We start from the raw sequence: 14704 nt of genomic DNA, 5'->3' as shown, positions 1-14704 counted from the left end.
TTTTCTCATCCCAGTCCGACCATAGCTCAGCTGGAAGAGCACAAGACTGTAACAGGGTAACTGAATCTTGGGGTCGCCTGTTCGAGCCAGGCTGGTCGGAGATATTTAGTTTTCTTGCTTGTCTATACCACCTCGCACTTAGTTTTGATGTACTTGCGGGCGACAATTTGCACCTGTAAATGTTCAATGCGCTGTACCTACTCACGGCGTGTAGTATACATTAATCACTACTAGCAAGGTGTGGTTCACACCAATGGAGCCTAGTTTAACATGTTGACGACCTCGAGTACATACATACAATAGAAGATAGAAGTGTCCCAATAGACGTTGCACAAGTAAACAGTAGAGACATCAATGCCTCAGTTCAACCACGACATTGATGGTCATGAGAGTAACATAGCAAGCGATAAGAAAGATGCCCCAAGTCCGCGTTAGGAAGTACCCGTTGAAGGGCACAACGATGATGGTTATCGCTAATAGAATTAGCAATCCTACGGTGCTCACGAGCAAAGTAGAACCGAAGTGTAATTTATATGGCTCAGATGTTTGAGAGATGATGTAGGATCCCGAAATCCCGACGCCGAGCAGGATGTTAAGCATTGGGCCACCGAAGCAGGCGGAGAATCCCATTATTGGGGCGAACACCTAGAAATACCAGTTCGACTACGCACTAATGCAGAATTGGACGTTAAAACTTACAGCAATGCTCATATTAGCCACTAGATCCGCAAGTGAATTTCCGACTGCAAAAATTGTCAATCCAATGATAGCATCGGATAGTCCGAAGATAAAACCAAACGTCTGAACAAGCAATCAGCTTCGCAAATTAAATCGATACGAGAGAGAATTATCTGACCTGAAGTACTTGGACAACTTCGTCTGCTATAGCCATAATCCACACAATGGCAACAAAGAATCCCATAAAGCAGCGGGCCATTGTGAAAGCCATATTGTCGCCTCGGTCAACGAAAACAATAACAGAAGTAGCCAAACCTACACCTGCTATAGCAATGGCAAGGAATAACCAACCCTGTTCAGCATGTCCACCTGAGACTCATGAGCATATCATTAATAAGGAGGAATGGAAAACAACACACTAAAGAGAACTGCAATACAGAACAACGGTCCGAGAAATACTTGCACGGAGGTTAACCACTTGTTAAAGCCCACGCCATGCATTTCGTCTTCGACCTCTTCTTCGGCTATCAACACTCTCTCAATTCCTTCCTCCTCGAAATCGATCAAGTTATGACTGCTGTCCAGTTTTTCGCGTGCATGGTGAGTTAATATGTAGGGTGTCACAACAACAGGGAGTGTCAATGTCAAAAGCATGACTGCTGGTGCTGCGAATATTGAAGCAATTTGTCCCAGAACGCTCTGGCTTCGGAAACGATGCAGGGTCGGGAAAAGAGTATGATAGCAAGCGCCGAACGTGTATTTCGATCGCTGCCACTTAGAAAGAGGAAGATGAGGATATTCAGCGTCGCTTTCTGTTCCCGTAGGAGAAGCAGGTGTGTGAGATATCGTAGGGATAGAAGAGGACATGCTTGTTGGAGGGTCGTCAAAGTAAGAACTACCATTGAGGTCAGGACTCCCTGGATGGGAATCATTCGGAGCTGGGATTACACGAACATGAGGAGAGCGCTCGTCCAGAGCCAGTGCCGCATCCCAAGGATCTCGATCATGGTCGTGTGTTACTGGTGTTCTTGGGCGAGATCTAGGTCGAGAGTGATAATGACCACCTGCATAAGGAGTGACCGGGCTATCGAAAATATTCAGGGAAGAACTCGAAGCCTCGTTTCTCAATGACGCGACAACTTGGCGGAATTCGAGTGCGCCAACCAAAGAGAAGGAGGGCATTTGGGAAAAGTGAGGCATGGGGGAATTGGACCCAGGAGTAGGAGAAGGTGTTCGGGAATGTGAGCGCCTTGGAACATCAGTTTGAATGCGAGGCGGACCAGGAGATGATTGAGCGCGCATTCGGTTTGGGTTAGCAGGAACAGGGAGGGTATCATGTTCAGGAGAAGCTGGAAAATATTTTAGCGAATGTATTGTACAGCAAACAGAAATATTCACAATCATCTCTATATGGAACGTCAAAGATAGTAGGGACTGAAAGTTCGTCATCCCGGTACTCTGCACGTACTATGGCCTCATGTTCCCTGCGTTGTTGTAATCTTTTGTCCCACCATGTACCAATGATCACTGTAGCAACGTAGGTCACATACAACACAATCATCATAGCCGCTTCCCATGGGTGGATCAGACCATCCCTCAAAATAACGAGAAGAAGACCAACAGCTACCGCAAAGAATCCGACGTCGCGCAAGAAAGGTCTGGGATTGACGTGGAAAGGCTTGATGATACAAATCGAGCCAACGACGCAAGATACGATGAAAGAAGCGGCGCCTATGAGTTCTCCGATTGCAAGACTACCAGAGTCGGCTCGCATTGCTGAGAATGTCGAAAACACATCAGGACTTCCGTTTCCAAACGCCAAGAATGTCACCCCAGCAACGTTCTCATCAAGGCCCAGAAGTTGTGCAATAGTTGCGAGATTGGGAGTGAAGAAATCTGAAGCACTGATTCCCAGAGTAGAAAACAGGAATATGAGCCAGATAATGAGGCCCACAAAGACGGAAGGACGTAGAGCAACTTCAGTGCAGAAGTAGTATCGGAGATATTGAAAGGAAAGAAAGGTACGAGATCCTGCACAAAATTCGGATACATGGGCACATTGCTGATCTGTGGAAAACGCAAGAGGACGACACTATATGATGTGTGTGATTTATTCAAGTAGAAATTTACTGATTTCAAGACCTGCGCACCTGCCTTTCCTCCGATAATCCTGAAAATTCCTCCAGATATCGTTTGACAAGACTACTTCCACTCCCAGAATTCTGAAAATCAGCTTGAAATTGCCCGTATCGTCCACGAGACCATAGAAAACACTGGACCAGAAACAAAACGGCGAATACTAATTTGAACGAATGACCGGCCATGAAAGTAGATGGAAAAGAGACATGTGCAGGATAGCCGCGGTAAAACGGCGGATGACCGCAGCCAAATAAGCTTTCATCAGGATTCAAAGTGAAATAATGGCAGTACAGGACTTGTGTGAAGTATGTAAATATGTGATAAAGATGTGTATCTAGTTTCGCGATGTAATTCAAACTCGAGCCCTTTCACTCCAACTCGGCTCTTTATCGCACCACCTAGGCCCTGTTAAAGGAGCTTAATTGACAAAGCCGTTAGAGTTTTGCGAAGACGTTCTTCGTGGCGTGTCCTTTTACAGCTCGTTGAGCAGGCGATGTGACAATGTTTTCCGCAGGCGCCGAAGCGCTTGAGTAGCTTTGTGTCAGATGGAGACATGGTGGAAACAAACATTTTTCCGTGTCGAATGCCAGCATCATACACTCATCATAGGCATTGAACGTCGTCGTTCATGAAGACTTTTGTACCCATTCCCTGACTTCTATTTCAACTTGTCAATCAACAGATAAAATCTGAAGGCCCTAAGGTGATCACCCACCGAGCTAGACACTGCTATTCCCATGTCCTTGTCAAATGACGATGGAGGTGTGAAATCTTTACTTCCCATCTGCAAGCCCAAAAGATTATAAGTGTTACTCGCATCAAAGGAGATATTCTAAAGCTTCTTAACTTACACTTCTCAACGACTCTTCCTGCGCAACCCTATGATCAGTTTCCATAGCTGAGGACATGACATGCAGCACAGTGGAGAACTGCGTCGATGTTCTGCGATCTGCATAATTATGGCGTTGTAGAGATCTTCGAGAATTGAGAGACGCCAGAAGTGAATTAGCATATACTGGAACGGGGAGTAGCAGTGATATATCGATATTTTTAGAAAAGATAAGCGATAACTGAACGAAGAAGACGTACGCTTTCCAATAACAAAATCGAACGCAAACGAATACATCGAGTTCGGGAAAGACAAAAACTAGTTGAAATCACTATCAACAGAACGCTTTTGTCCAGAAACCATCTACTCACAAGGATGACTTCGAGGATAGCGACAACCCTAGAAATGATTGTTTGAGTCAAACAAAATAGGACACGTCACGAAAAGGACTCACGACGTTAACACACAACGGTTGATAGCGTAAACTATTAGTTTCTTTATCAAAGAGTTAGTATCACCAAACTCCGTTCGACTTCGTCGAAGAAGAAGAATAAGTGCAGAGGCTATGACAATATCAGACAATATTGCGAAAACGCCGAAAGGAATGACACAGTTGTACTGGAAATAAAAAGTCCATGAACACCAACAGAGTGATAAGACCTGAGCAAGTGCAACGACATCGACCCACAGTAACTTCTTCTAGCCGAGAAAATGATTTTCTGATTGAACTGAAGGTGATTAAGGGAATGCAATTGAGTATTCTATAGCCTGAGGAATCACCAGAGAACCGACTTGCTCACTTACAATTGAATGACAGTGTCTATGTGTGTGCGCAATGGATCCAAGCACGAATCAGCACCTTCACTAAAAAACAACGAACATTTTCACCTACATATTCCGAAAACTAAAACATCAATAATTAGATCAATAACGGCAAAATCTAGGAAAAGACGAACTGAAGTGCCCCAGTACAATGCAAGCTGTCGAGATGGAAAGGCTAGATTTGAACTGATGTTGGCTCACTATGAAATAGTCCAAACGAATTCGAGTGAGAGCACGAGAGGTTTTATTCCAGGCTGACGTACAATCATGTATACGTTTTGTGAAGAAGCTGAGATAGTCAGATATTAGGAAACGAAGCAACTGTGAAAATCGATGAAGCACACCATTGAGAGATGAATGCCCCAATAACCTAAAGAATGGATACGTGGTGTAGGAATAAGGGAGGATGTCATCATACGAGTGTCAGGCGACGTACGTTCAAAGCGACTGAAGCCTAACCACAGAACATCCTAAACCTTATGTGTAATTGCCACAATGAGTGAAACGACTCACGAACAACGACCTAGCGGAATCAATATCAAGACGATTGGATAGATGTTGATCAGCGCAATCAGCTCACCAGGTTCCCGAATCGAAGATTTCCGGATAAATGTAGCCCATAATCTGAAGTTGAGACGATATGCAACCGATATCACTTGCTCGAGTGAAGAGCGACGTACGAGATATTGATACATTGCATGGCACACTGTGTGGACGGTTTGAAAATCAAACATCAATTGACAAGCTAGTATCACATACTGAGCCCTGAATGAACTGTATCCAAAACCCTGTGCATATCTTGTTGGAAAGGCATGTACGGAAGAACCCAATATCCACTCTGATTCACGAACCAAACTACAGCAACCTATATGTACACAACATCCAATGTCAGTGACGCATTTGCTTAAGAAGGTTCCGTGAAGCGTACCAAGGCTTTGATACTGATATGATCCTGGACATAGTTTAAGAAGAAAAAGTACGTCTAGGGGATATTGGCAAACAAGGACTCAGATCACAACTTCTGGCACACCTGAAGCGTTGTTATACCATATAACGACATTGATATCATTGCCCCGATATACATTGCACCTGCAGAACAAGCTAGGATAAGAAGGCATAATTCATTCATTCGAATCAAGTGGATCACCAAATGTTTCACTGACGGTAGCATTCGGAGAAGCCGCCATCAGTAGATAGTTCTTATGACCTAGCAGCCAAATATGAAGCGTAAACGGGAGTGGGGATGATCAGGAAGTGTCATCGACTACAGCATGAGGCAAAGGATAAACCAAAGAAAAAGATCATCAGTCGGGCCTTCAAAATTAAAAGTCGTACGAGGCTATGTCCAAAGGTCAAAGCTGGGTATACCAAACACCCAATCGCGTTGAAAGCTCCAGAAATATCGATAGATAGATAGATCGATGTAGCTCAGCTTGCTCATGATCTCTCATGATGTAATTTCCTGTAAGTATGTAACCAGAGAGAACCACTTACGGCTACGGCTGACTGCTCCGCGTAATCCTAACAAATCTTAACCGACAAAGTAGAGTAAGAACGTAAAGAGACCTGGATGGTGCTATGTACTTAGGTGGAGATACAACAGTACAATGAGACGAATTAAGGTCAGAGACCGGGGAAGACTTTCCGCGTACGCTAATAAAAATCCAACGAAAAGAAGTAAGTACGTCCACTTCAATTGTTTAGCAAGCAGAACTAGTGATGCCACTCCATTGATTTCGACTTATACAGGGAGATAGGTAGATTGATTGATACACGGCTCCGTCTCGAAACAGCCGGTTATGGTAAGACAACAATAGCGAGCTCAGCGCTCAGCCCTAAATCATCCCCGGGAAGAGAGCATTTCTCTTTTACATATGTAAGTACATACTGGGATGAGATCGTGTTTAGCTATTTGTGGTTCTGAGCGGCGCGAACCGAGCATGCCCAAAGTTTAGATAAGCATTTGTAAGTATTTGTAAGCTTCGACTGTAAAATTCATCCGAGTAATTATTTATTGTTGATAAATAAATGAGCCATGCTTCGATCGGGCAAAGTTCACTATACTTAGCATTTCACTCAGCCAAAAAAAAATTGAAGTCCTAGATACATTTCCTTTTGATCATACACTCATCATGAATTACAGGTGAACAAGCCCATTTTTCGAGGGCCAAAACCGAGTAAAAAAAATACAGTGCAAGCTAGAGCAGGTAAAATGACCCATTTGAGATTTGAACTTAGCTTTCATACAAATGCAATTAGTTCACATGACTCCAAGCTCATTAAACCACTACACAACACAGGTTATAGTGGGCATGCTCATGAGAGCTTATTAGCAACACGTCGAAAACTTTTTGAAAACGAAAAATGAACAGTCATGCTTTGAAAAAGCACGGTTTGATCACGCTACTGACATTGTGACCACAACTCAAGAATGTTCCGCCCTCCGATAAGGCCCTCTACCCTTTGTAACAAAGTTGCCCAGCCTCCGGTTGCGCTATAACGATCCATCCGTGTAGGCCATCAAAGCCTGTCATATTCGTGTACCCTCTCCTCAAAAAATTATGTCGTACGAGCAATTACTAGAAGTTGTACAGTACATATATAGACAAACCAACGCTAATGCTGATCACGTTCTCGTCACACTTTTCGACTTTATCGCAGGATCTTTTCGACGTGGAGCAACTTTTCGACGTGCTGCTAATAAGCTCTATGGGGCTATCTGTCTTGTATCAACATCCACTATACATGATTTTTGTATCCGTTGGTCATTATGTACACCATATGTTATTCTAACTTTTTAGGCATGCTTTCAACAGCAGTATTGATCTCAACCGCCGGATATGATAACAATGGATTTATGGAACTGCCGCTAACTGCCGGGGGCAACGCGCGCTAGCGCGCGCGGATAAGAGGTTAGCGATTACTAATATTAGTAATGCTTATCTAAACTTTGGGCAGGCTCGTTTTTCCTGAGCGGCTAAGAAACGCGGCCGCCGGCCGAACTGTCAGCTCAAGGTTTTCAACTTCCCAAGTTTCTTCCGAAAGAATAATGTGGTCTGCCCACTGGCATGGAATTATCCCTTGCCATCTACATATCTACAGATTTACTCGATCTACCTGGTGTCGCGTAGAATTGCGTTTGCATCAACCCCAACGTTTCAAATTGATTGGCTGCAGCTAGTGAGAGCTAATGACGGTTATAAACAGAGATTTAGGAATTTGGGTCTGACTGTTACCCTCACGCAAGTAAAGTTCTCAAGAAAGTTCTCAAGCTCCAATTTCAAATGCGTCTTTTCTTGGTCACATTAACCCCATTGTTGGTGTGTGTTAAAGTTACTTCCACCCGAATTGAAGCTCGTGCTGATTGAAGTAATCTCACTTACAGGGACTATTCATCTGGAGGAGCAAATACACCTTCTACTATAATATTTTAACAAAGATGGAATTGCCAGACGGATATTACTACGAGGGTGAAGTCAGCTCGCATTGTCACCCGATGAACTCTGCACCGAATTTGTCATTCAAATACTGTGAGGATGCGTCGTTTTGGGACCATTGTGAGTAATAACCTGTACAGTGCTTGGGGGTTTGCTTGGGTTCGCCAGCGTAGTTCGCAACGTACCGCATCCATTGCAGTAATCATTGCAGTTGGTAGTTCTTGCCCGTGAATCCTGTCGTCGTGTCCACGAATTTTCACTCGGACCCATGGAGTAATGTCGTAAGCTAAAGCCCTTACTAGATGATGCGGACGGAAAACTGGAAGAACGCCGCGTAGTTGTGTCTTGCGACTCTGGACGCAGGAAATGGAATACTGTAATGGGTCCTTTGCTGGACCCGATTCCGCGAGGAAGCTTGTGGATTTATTCTCCAATTTCAGGCGAAACGACACATCTAACTCTGGAAAACTTTCCCGCTGAACACACCTTCCACCCGCTTGGCGTCGAAATTTACCCCTCATATTCCGGAAACGCCTCCTATATGTATGTAGTCAACCACGCAGCAAACAAGACTGTCATTGAACAATTCCAGGTTTCGCCATCTTCATCCGTCGCCAAACACATTCGCACCCTCTCGCATCCGTTCTTTATTGCTTCCAATGCTCTCGCATTGACATCTCCCACTTCATTCTACGTGACCAACGACCATGTGTTCACCAAGCGTCTTCCCTATGTCGGTGCAGTTCTTCCGATGGTCGAGACAGTTCTTGGTATTCCTCTCAGCTTTGCCGGACACGTTATCATCAATCCCGATGAGACGGATGAAACTGCTGTGCTCTCACACAACGTTGTTGCACCCTTTGTGGCATTCAGCAATGGCCTTTCGATCTCTCCGTCTGGTCTTGAACTAGCCATTGCTTCGACTTCGATTGGGACAGTCTATTTTTACTCCCGTAATACCTCCACCAATGCCTTGACCTTTTCCACCTCAGTGCAGCTTCCATTTCCACCAGACAATGTCAAATACGACCACGATGGTAACCTTGTTGTCAGTGGGCATCCACATTTCCCGACTCTACTCCAGCTAGTGGCAGGGAAGGTTGACATAGCTCCAAGCTGGGTGGTCTCCATTTCTAGAATTGAAGGAGCCGTAACTGCTGAATACGACCTCAATGCACCGTTATCCACGAGCACAATCGTACCTTCACCCGCAAACCATACAGTGCAGACGCTCTTCCAGAGTAATGGAAAAATTTTTACTAGCAGTACCTCTGGCTTGATAGACACCCTTTCGGGAAACTTGTATGTCACCGGTCTGTACGCGGAGGATGGAGCAATTATCTGTCATCCATAGAGAATGGGTCGTTGTACAGTACCGTTCATAAACATCGTAATGTGACTATAAGAATTTCAAAAATTCAACACCTCTAAAACAACCTGGGGGGAATGAAGGATATATATATTGAAAGATAAACGTATATCCAATATTATTGCACACCGAAGAAGAAGGATATAGAGGAAGGGAACGCGGTATATCGCCTAAACATAGCAAGGGTAATTGTACAACTTGAACTAAAGGAAAATCAACATAAGGATAAGTAGAACAGGCTACGGAGACATGGCGATAGCACAGAATAAGATAAAAATGAATCGGAGAGATACAATGACTATAGGAAATTTGGCAAGAAAGTCCTGTATGGCACAAGAGTCAATAAGAGATAGCATTTCATTGAATTCAAGACTCACACAGCACCCATACCGAAGGCAAAGGCGACGACGCCCCAAGCCAATGACTTGTGTCTCGGTTCTTCAAAGTAGCCATCAACCCTGCGATTCGTAGAAATGGCTCGCTCCCCGACCTCAGGTTCCTTGAAGTTAAACCGTAAGGCCTCTTCCTCCTCTTCCCGGACCCTCTTCACGACGGATTTTTCAGATCCGTTAATGTCCCCATCAGATGCCTTCATCGCAGCGTTTCTTTTTGCCTTCAAACCCTCAATCAACACTTTTTGTTCCTCTATATCTTGCTGATGCAATTGCTCCCCTGCAACGTCCTCAACAGCTTGTGCGTCCTCGTCTACTGCCGTTTCATCCGATCCACCCGGGGTCACAACCTCTTCCTCCTTTACCTCACGTCTCACTGCTTTCCGGGAAGGCGTTTTGACCAAAGGTAATACTGATACCTTGGGAGCTGGACTCTTCGTGCGGTTGCTTCGTCTGAGTGGGTTTCGCCTTTCTGGAGGCGGTGAGGGAGGAGGAGCAGGGACAGGAGACGACTCCTTCCTGCGTTTCGAGGGATTCGGAGCTATGCTTGGCGAAGTCGCACTCGCTTGATTATTTACTGCACTGTCGGTGGATGAAGGAGGCCTGGGTGTAGCAGCTGCTCCTTTGCCCGACCGACGATAATTGCCATTAGGATCTGGACGAGCATCGACGACGAGAGAAATGAGGTCGTCCAGAAGGTAGGATTTTCCAAGTTCCCGGGCGAGTTCGGGACCGACCCAAGTTCCTGCTAATCGAGTGATACTGGTATCCTTGGATGAGCCGTTGTTGCCGGAAAGGTCGTAGTTGTCCTTAACCCATTGGACCTCGTCTTTCTCGCTCTGCTCATCTGCTTTGGGAAAGGCAGCACGAAACATAGTCGTGAGACTGACTGCTCCAGTGTCATATCTTCTGAGAATAAAGGCGTGACCAGAACCCTGCGCTAGGCGTCAGCAAAAAGATGTAATGATCTCGGTAAAAGACGCGTACCGTAGATGTTTCGATCTTCAGTCTTCCGACCTGGTTTGGAGAAAAACTGACTCAAAGAATATGTGTAGACAAAAAGGGCTTACAAGGATATCTTGTCCTTGGCAGTTGAGAATCTGATATTTGACCGGCGGTAAATTTCCAGAAGAGACTGCATTTACCCATATCATATCAGCGATTCCATCGATACATTAAGTCGAGAAGCGTACGGATGCTCTGGATGTTAGCGTTTGTACAATGGAGAGGAAGCGGAGGACGGGACATGATGGTTGAAAGTAAATTGAGAAGGATTGATCCACGTTGTGTCGGTGAACAGCGGCAGTCAACCTTATCACGTGAAGAGATTTCCAAATTTAGAGTCTACTCCGGATCCGGGACCGACTTCATTGTTCAACGTTCAATTGATTCTCGAATGCATGGAGGTAGAATTCTTTTATGTCTCTATGTTCTACCTGGTACAACAGGGAAACGTTCAATCAATGTTGGAAATTACACCAAGATAGCCAATAGTGCCATCAACTGAGGAGAAATAAGAAGTACAGCAAAAAAAAGTGAAAGTTTGAAGTTGTACTTCAGCAACCGGGAGAGAAAACGATACAATAGTAGATCAGGCAAGCATATATCGGAAAAAAGAAAGGGAGTGAATGCTGGAAGCTACTAAATTTCTGTGTGAATTTTTGTAATGGCATAGGACTTTGAATTTAGACAGCAGTGCATTCGATCCCGCTGGAAATATTCGACTCGATGTCCTATACAACAGCTATATTTTGAGCATTCGAGGATGGGTCAACACAGACATACTCCATTCGACAAATTGACTTCCGACAGATCTTCCTCGATCTCCACCTCATCATGTTTGAAGTCGGACAGGTGTCTATCTCGGACGACACCGTGCTCGAGGTCAGAGAGGAACTCCCGCGTGGTGTCTACTTGAATGGAAATATTGGTGTTGAGGTTCCTCGATCGTTGGAATACTAACTAATGATAACATGAGGGATGATACAGCCGATGAGAGTTTGAAGCATACCTTGGAGGAGGAAGCACGTCCTTTGCATGGAAGAGATATGTTGTCACCAGTAGTGGTATTGATACCCTCTGCAGCATCCCTGATCATTTTGCGGGCATTCAGAGTCGCGAGAAGAGAGTTGGTGTAGACTGCGATACGACTTCTTTGTGAGCAATATGGGAAGTAGAAAGAGAAGGAGGGGCTATAACTTACGTCGTCCCATGGAAAAGAAAAAAGAAATGTAGATGAACGTATTAGGGGCGGCGATAATCTTTGATCGTATGTGGGCTGGTTCAGTCATAATAATTCGACACTTTGCACAACGTACTGAGATGAGCGATGCGACGGCGCAAAGACTGCATGGTCCCGGATGGAAACATAAGCTTTCATACTTCATCTGATTAAGTTATGACCCCACCTTGTCAAAGCACCGGTATTGACAGCGAAGATAGTCTACACGCCGAAGATTATCAACACACATTCGGGACGATCGAAAACTTATACTTACCAACTTGTTGATCATCGTATCGGATCTGTGGTGGGGGGTTAACACGGTACGGCATACGATGCAAAGGGGAGCAGTCTATACTTTCGGAACCCAGTTTTAGATCGTTGTAGAAGTAGTGTCAATATGCCGGCAATGAAAAGGTCGCCGACAACAGCGAGAGCATTGACAGTAACAGAAAGTCCCTATCGAAAGCAGCGGATCATGGGACCAAATGAGCGATTTGGACGAAGATAGGATAGGCAACTTAGTCTTGCCTTGAGCTCAGCAGAAAGCTGTTCGAATGTTTTCACGCGGAGGAAACTGTAAGGATATGGAATCAGTATAGGAGGGATGTCGGGGGAGTGACACGTACGCAATAACGGCAAAGGCTTTAACGGGAATATGTTTATTAGCTCGCAATAATGAAGGTAATGTGTCCTAAATGATTGCCGTACCGATGACACAAGCTAGAGAGAGTAAATAAGATATGCGGGAGAGACCAGCAATTAGTTTCTCACCGAATTCTGCGAACACAAGCGAAATCTAAAATTGTAAATCAGAATGTCAAAGAAGAGATTGAACAACATCAAAAACGTACAACAACGACTGTGAGCCACACCTTGGTGCCACTCACTACAAGTAATTTACCATGAGATCATCGAACGCATCGATAAAGGCAGGGTCCTTACACTTCCAGATCCTGTACGTCAAGAAACTGAATTTACGATGGGTGATGTAGGTTATGGGCCAGAAGATAATCACGTACCACTGAACACAAAATCCGGTTAAACCCTAGAGACACAATTCGTCGTTGGCCAATATCGAGGTGAAAACTGACACAGAAATACACACGTTGAAGAGCACTTCGGCCTATGAAAGTAAGTAATGTTAGTGAGGTACCGAAGAAGAAAATATGCGAGTACCAGGAGACTCCAGATCACGATTCTGAGTTTTGCTGGTTGTTGCCAAAATGTAATTAGATATGTGTAGCCTACGCAAAAGATATCAGATACATATGCATCGCTAAATGTTGAGGATGATACCAGTATGAGTGATAAGCACTTGATGCACGAAGTCAAAAACGAGAACCCCTGCTACCTAAAATATATCTCAGCCAGGAATTATGGGAAAGATATTGGACTCACTAGACCTCGCAGGATCCAGCCATCCTTTTGGTGAGTGAAGTAGTAAAAGCCTTGAATGACTGATACTATGGAAGACAGTAAGGAAAGGTCGAAAATGATTCACAAAGACTTACTTCCCAGCAGCAGAGCTGCAACTACTATTCCAATGTATGCAGCACCGAAGCTGCGTGAAAAGCAGAAAATTTGAGATCGCAATAGTGAGTGGTGGAGAGCAGACCTACGTCTCGTCTATGGGGCTTGACATGGCGAAAAAAAGAGGGCGATGGAGGAAACGATTCACCCTTTCACGATAATCTTTGCGGGCAAGAAACGACGGTGTATCAGCTGGGAGTACAAGTAAGAAATTAAAAAAGAAGCAGCTCGCATGGACCCACTCACAGAGTCTAGGACGGAAATAAGACGTTAAGAGGCTGCAAACTTACTACCTTTGGCCGTCAGATTACTGGATCCGCTTTGAAGTAGAATCGAAGCTAGGAACACGCCTCAGAATTCTAGTCACCATGTAACATGCTTTCCTTATTTTTAAAGCAAGCAGGAGCTCTGACAGCCAGATGCAAAATCTGCTGTAAAGTTGTAGTAATTTCGTGGTCCTCAAGGGATAGTAAGAGGCCAATAATATTGATACACAGAGATGATACACTTATTTTAAATCAAAACAGGTCCAAGAATTTGAGAGTTTGTGTGGCTCCTAAAACGTAAAGCGAAGAGCAGTGACAGGTAACGGCGAAAAGAACCACCACCGGGGAGCCCCGGCCCCACGGGAAATGAGATGGCGTGAGATTGATAATCACGATTTAATCACGAGCATCTGATCGCGTTTTCGGGTTCGGCGCTAGCTCCCGGCGCTTAGGGTTGGCAAGCTGTTAACGTTATGCCTGCGTTATGCTGACGTTCTCTACAGTTTTTGTTTCTGCATTATTCATTAGTCAGGTGAAGGTCGGTCATTCGACTGCCATTGGATTTCCCCTGAGTCCTAGGCATTTAACACAACGTTCTGGTACCCACTTTTGGCTCAGGGTATCGACAGGGCATACGGGAAGACGAACCTTAAGCTACCTCGGACTCACATCATCATAGCTTGTATCCCAAGTGGTTTTGAAAAAGTTCTGAGCGCCAGCGAATCAGAGTATGCCGTAGATTCCACTGTCTGTGAGAGAGAGAGAGATAGATCTGCTACATTGGATAAAGTGCGTCCAACCGAGCCAAATAGGGATCCCGTAGAACCTGAAAGAATCTATCTCGCTGTCATTGCCAAGATTCCGGTTCATTGAATCTGGCATTTTCCCTCGTCATCCGCTAACTTCTGGTCATGCAATTCCGCAAACGGTCTTCAGTCAGTTCGGGTTCTTTTCTATGATGGTATTATTATCCAAGATTGCATACAAAGCTATACAAAGACTGGCTCAAGCTGCTCAG

General features: G+C 44.8%; 5 protein-coding genes and 1 non-coding gene across 6 annotated transcripts; 2 read left to right on the top strand and 4 right to left on the bottom strand.

Moving 5' to 3' along the window:
- Positions 1–15: 15 nt before the first annotated feature.
- C8R40DRAFT_t166 lies at positions 16–100 on the top strand. The gene has a single exon. It is a non-coding gene; the product is annotated as a tRNA-Tyr (tRNA).
- C8R40DRAFT_1253332 (Sodium/calcium exchanger protein-domain-containing protein) lies at positions 20–3078 on the bottom strand. Its single transcript, XM_046233726.1, has 6 exons — positions 2829–3078; positions 2077–2770; positions 1098–2027; positions 857–1047; positions 700–801; positions 20–645 (listed from the first exon to the last, which is right to left on the bottom strand). The coding sequence occupies exons 1-6, from the start codon at positions 3000–3002 to the stop codon at positions 352–354; spliced, it is 2385 nt and encodes a 794-aa protein (XP_046084917.1). The 5' UTR covers positions 3003–3078; the 3' UTR covers positions 20–351.
- Positions 3079–5917, bottom strand: C8R40DRAFT_1111919 (uncharacterized protein). Its single transcript, XM_046228389.1, has 20 exons — positions 5616–5917; positions 5499–5557; positions 5397–5450; positions 5228–5333; positions 5149–5174; positions 5049–5092; positions 4982–4991; positions 4905–4922; positions 4813–4838; positions 4732–4757; positions 4603–4668; positions 4539–4550; positions 4451–4466; positions 4335–4374; positions 4101–4264; positions 4018–4045; positions 3907–3964; positions 3669–3832; positions 3533–3601; positions 3079–3475 (listed from the first exon to the last, which is right to left on the bottom strand). The coding sequence occupies exons 1-20, from the start codon at positions 5653–5655 to the stop codon at positions 3410–3412; spliced, it is 1092 nt and encodes a 363-aa protein (XP_046084916.1). The 5' UTR covers positions 5656–5917; the 3' UTR covers positions 3079–3409.
- A 1544-nt stretch (positions 5918–7461) lies between these two features.
- Positions 7462–9259, top strand: C8R40DRAFT_1196716 (arylesterase; the record flags this gene model as incomplete). The annotated part of the gene is made up of 3 exons (XM_046233087.1): positions 7462–7788; positions 7854–8025; positions 8208–9259. Exons 1-3 carry the CDS (start codon positions 7753–7755, stop codon positions 9257–9259), a joined length of 1260 nt encoding a protein of 419 aa, XP_046084915.1. The 5' UTR covers positions 7462–7752.
- Positions 9260–9572: 313 nt separating this feature from the next.
- C8R40DRAFT_1070668 (uncharacterized protein) lies at positions 9573–10914 on the bottom strand (the record flags this gene model as incomplete). Its single annotated transcript, XM_046226251.1, has 5 exons — positions 9573–9597; positions 9652–10601; positions 10654–10683; positions 10737–10801; positions 10860–10914. The coding sequence occupies 5 exons, from the start codon at positions 10912–10914 to the stop codon at positions 9573–9575; spliced, it is 1125 nt and encodes a 374-aa protein (XP_046084914.1).
- Positions 10915–11262: 348 nt separating this feature from the next.
- Positions 11263–13690, bottom strand: C8R40DRAFT_360287 (uncharacterized protein). The gene is made up of 22 exons (XM_046234832.1): positions 13667–13690; positions 13510–13612; positions 13402–13451; positions 13289–13353; positions 13187–13241; positions 13067–13134; positions 12996–13013; positions 12910–12935; positions 12833–12858; positions 12742–12776; positions 12662–12686; positions 12599–12610; positions 12517–12532; positions 12419–12464; positions 12246–12346; positions 12165–12189; positions 12075–12109; positions 11985–12012; positions 11870–11927; positions 11678–11805; positions 11452–11628; positions 11263–11399 (listed from the first exon to the last, which is right to left on the bottom strand). Exons 2-22 carry the CDS (start codon positions 13530–13532, stop codon positions 11352–11354), a joined length of 1065 nt encoding a protein of 354 aa, XP_046084913.1. The 5' UTR covers positions 13533–13612; positions 13667–13690; the 3' UTR covers positions 11263–11351.
- Positions 13691–14704: the final 1014 nt, after the last annotated feature.

Source organism: Lentinula edodes, assembly GCF_021015755.1.
Source record: "Lentinula edodes strain Le(Bin) 0899 ss11 chromosome Unknown C8R40scaffold_24, whole genome shotgun sequence".
Classification (NCBI taxonomy): domain Eukaryota; kingdom Fungi; phylum Basidiomycota; class Agaricomycetes; order Agaricales; family Omphalotaceae; genus Lentinula; species Lentinula edodes.
The sequence above is the reverse complement of the archived record's forward strand: the minus strand, read 5'-3'. Positions and strand labels throughout refer to the sequence as shown.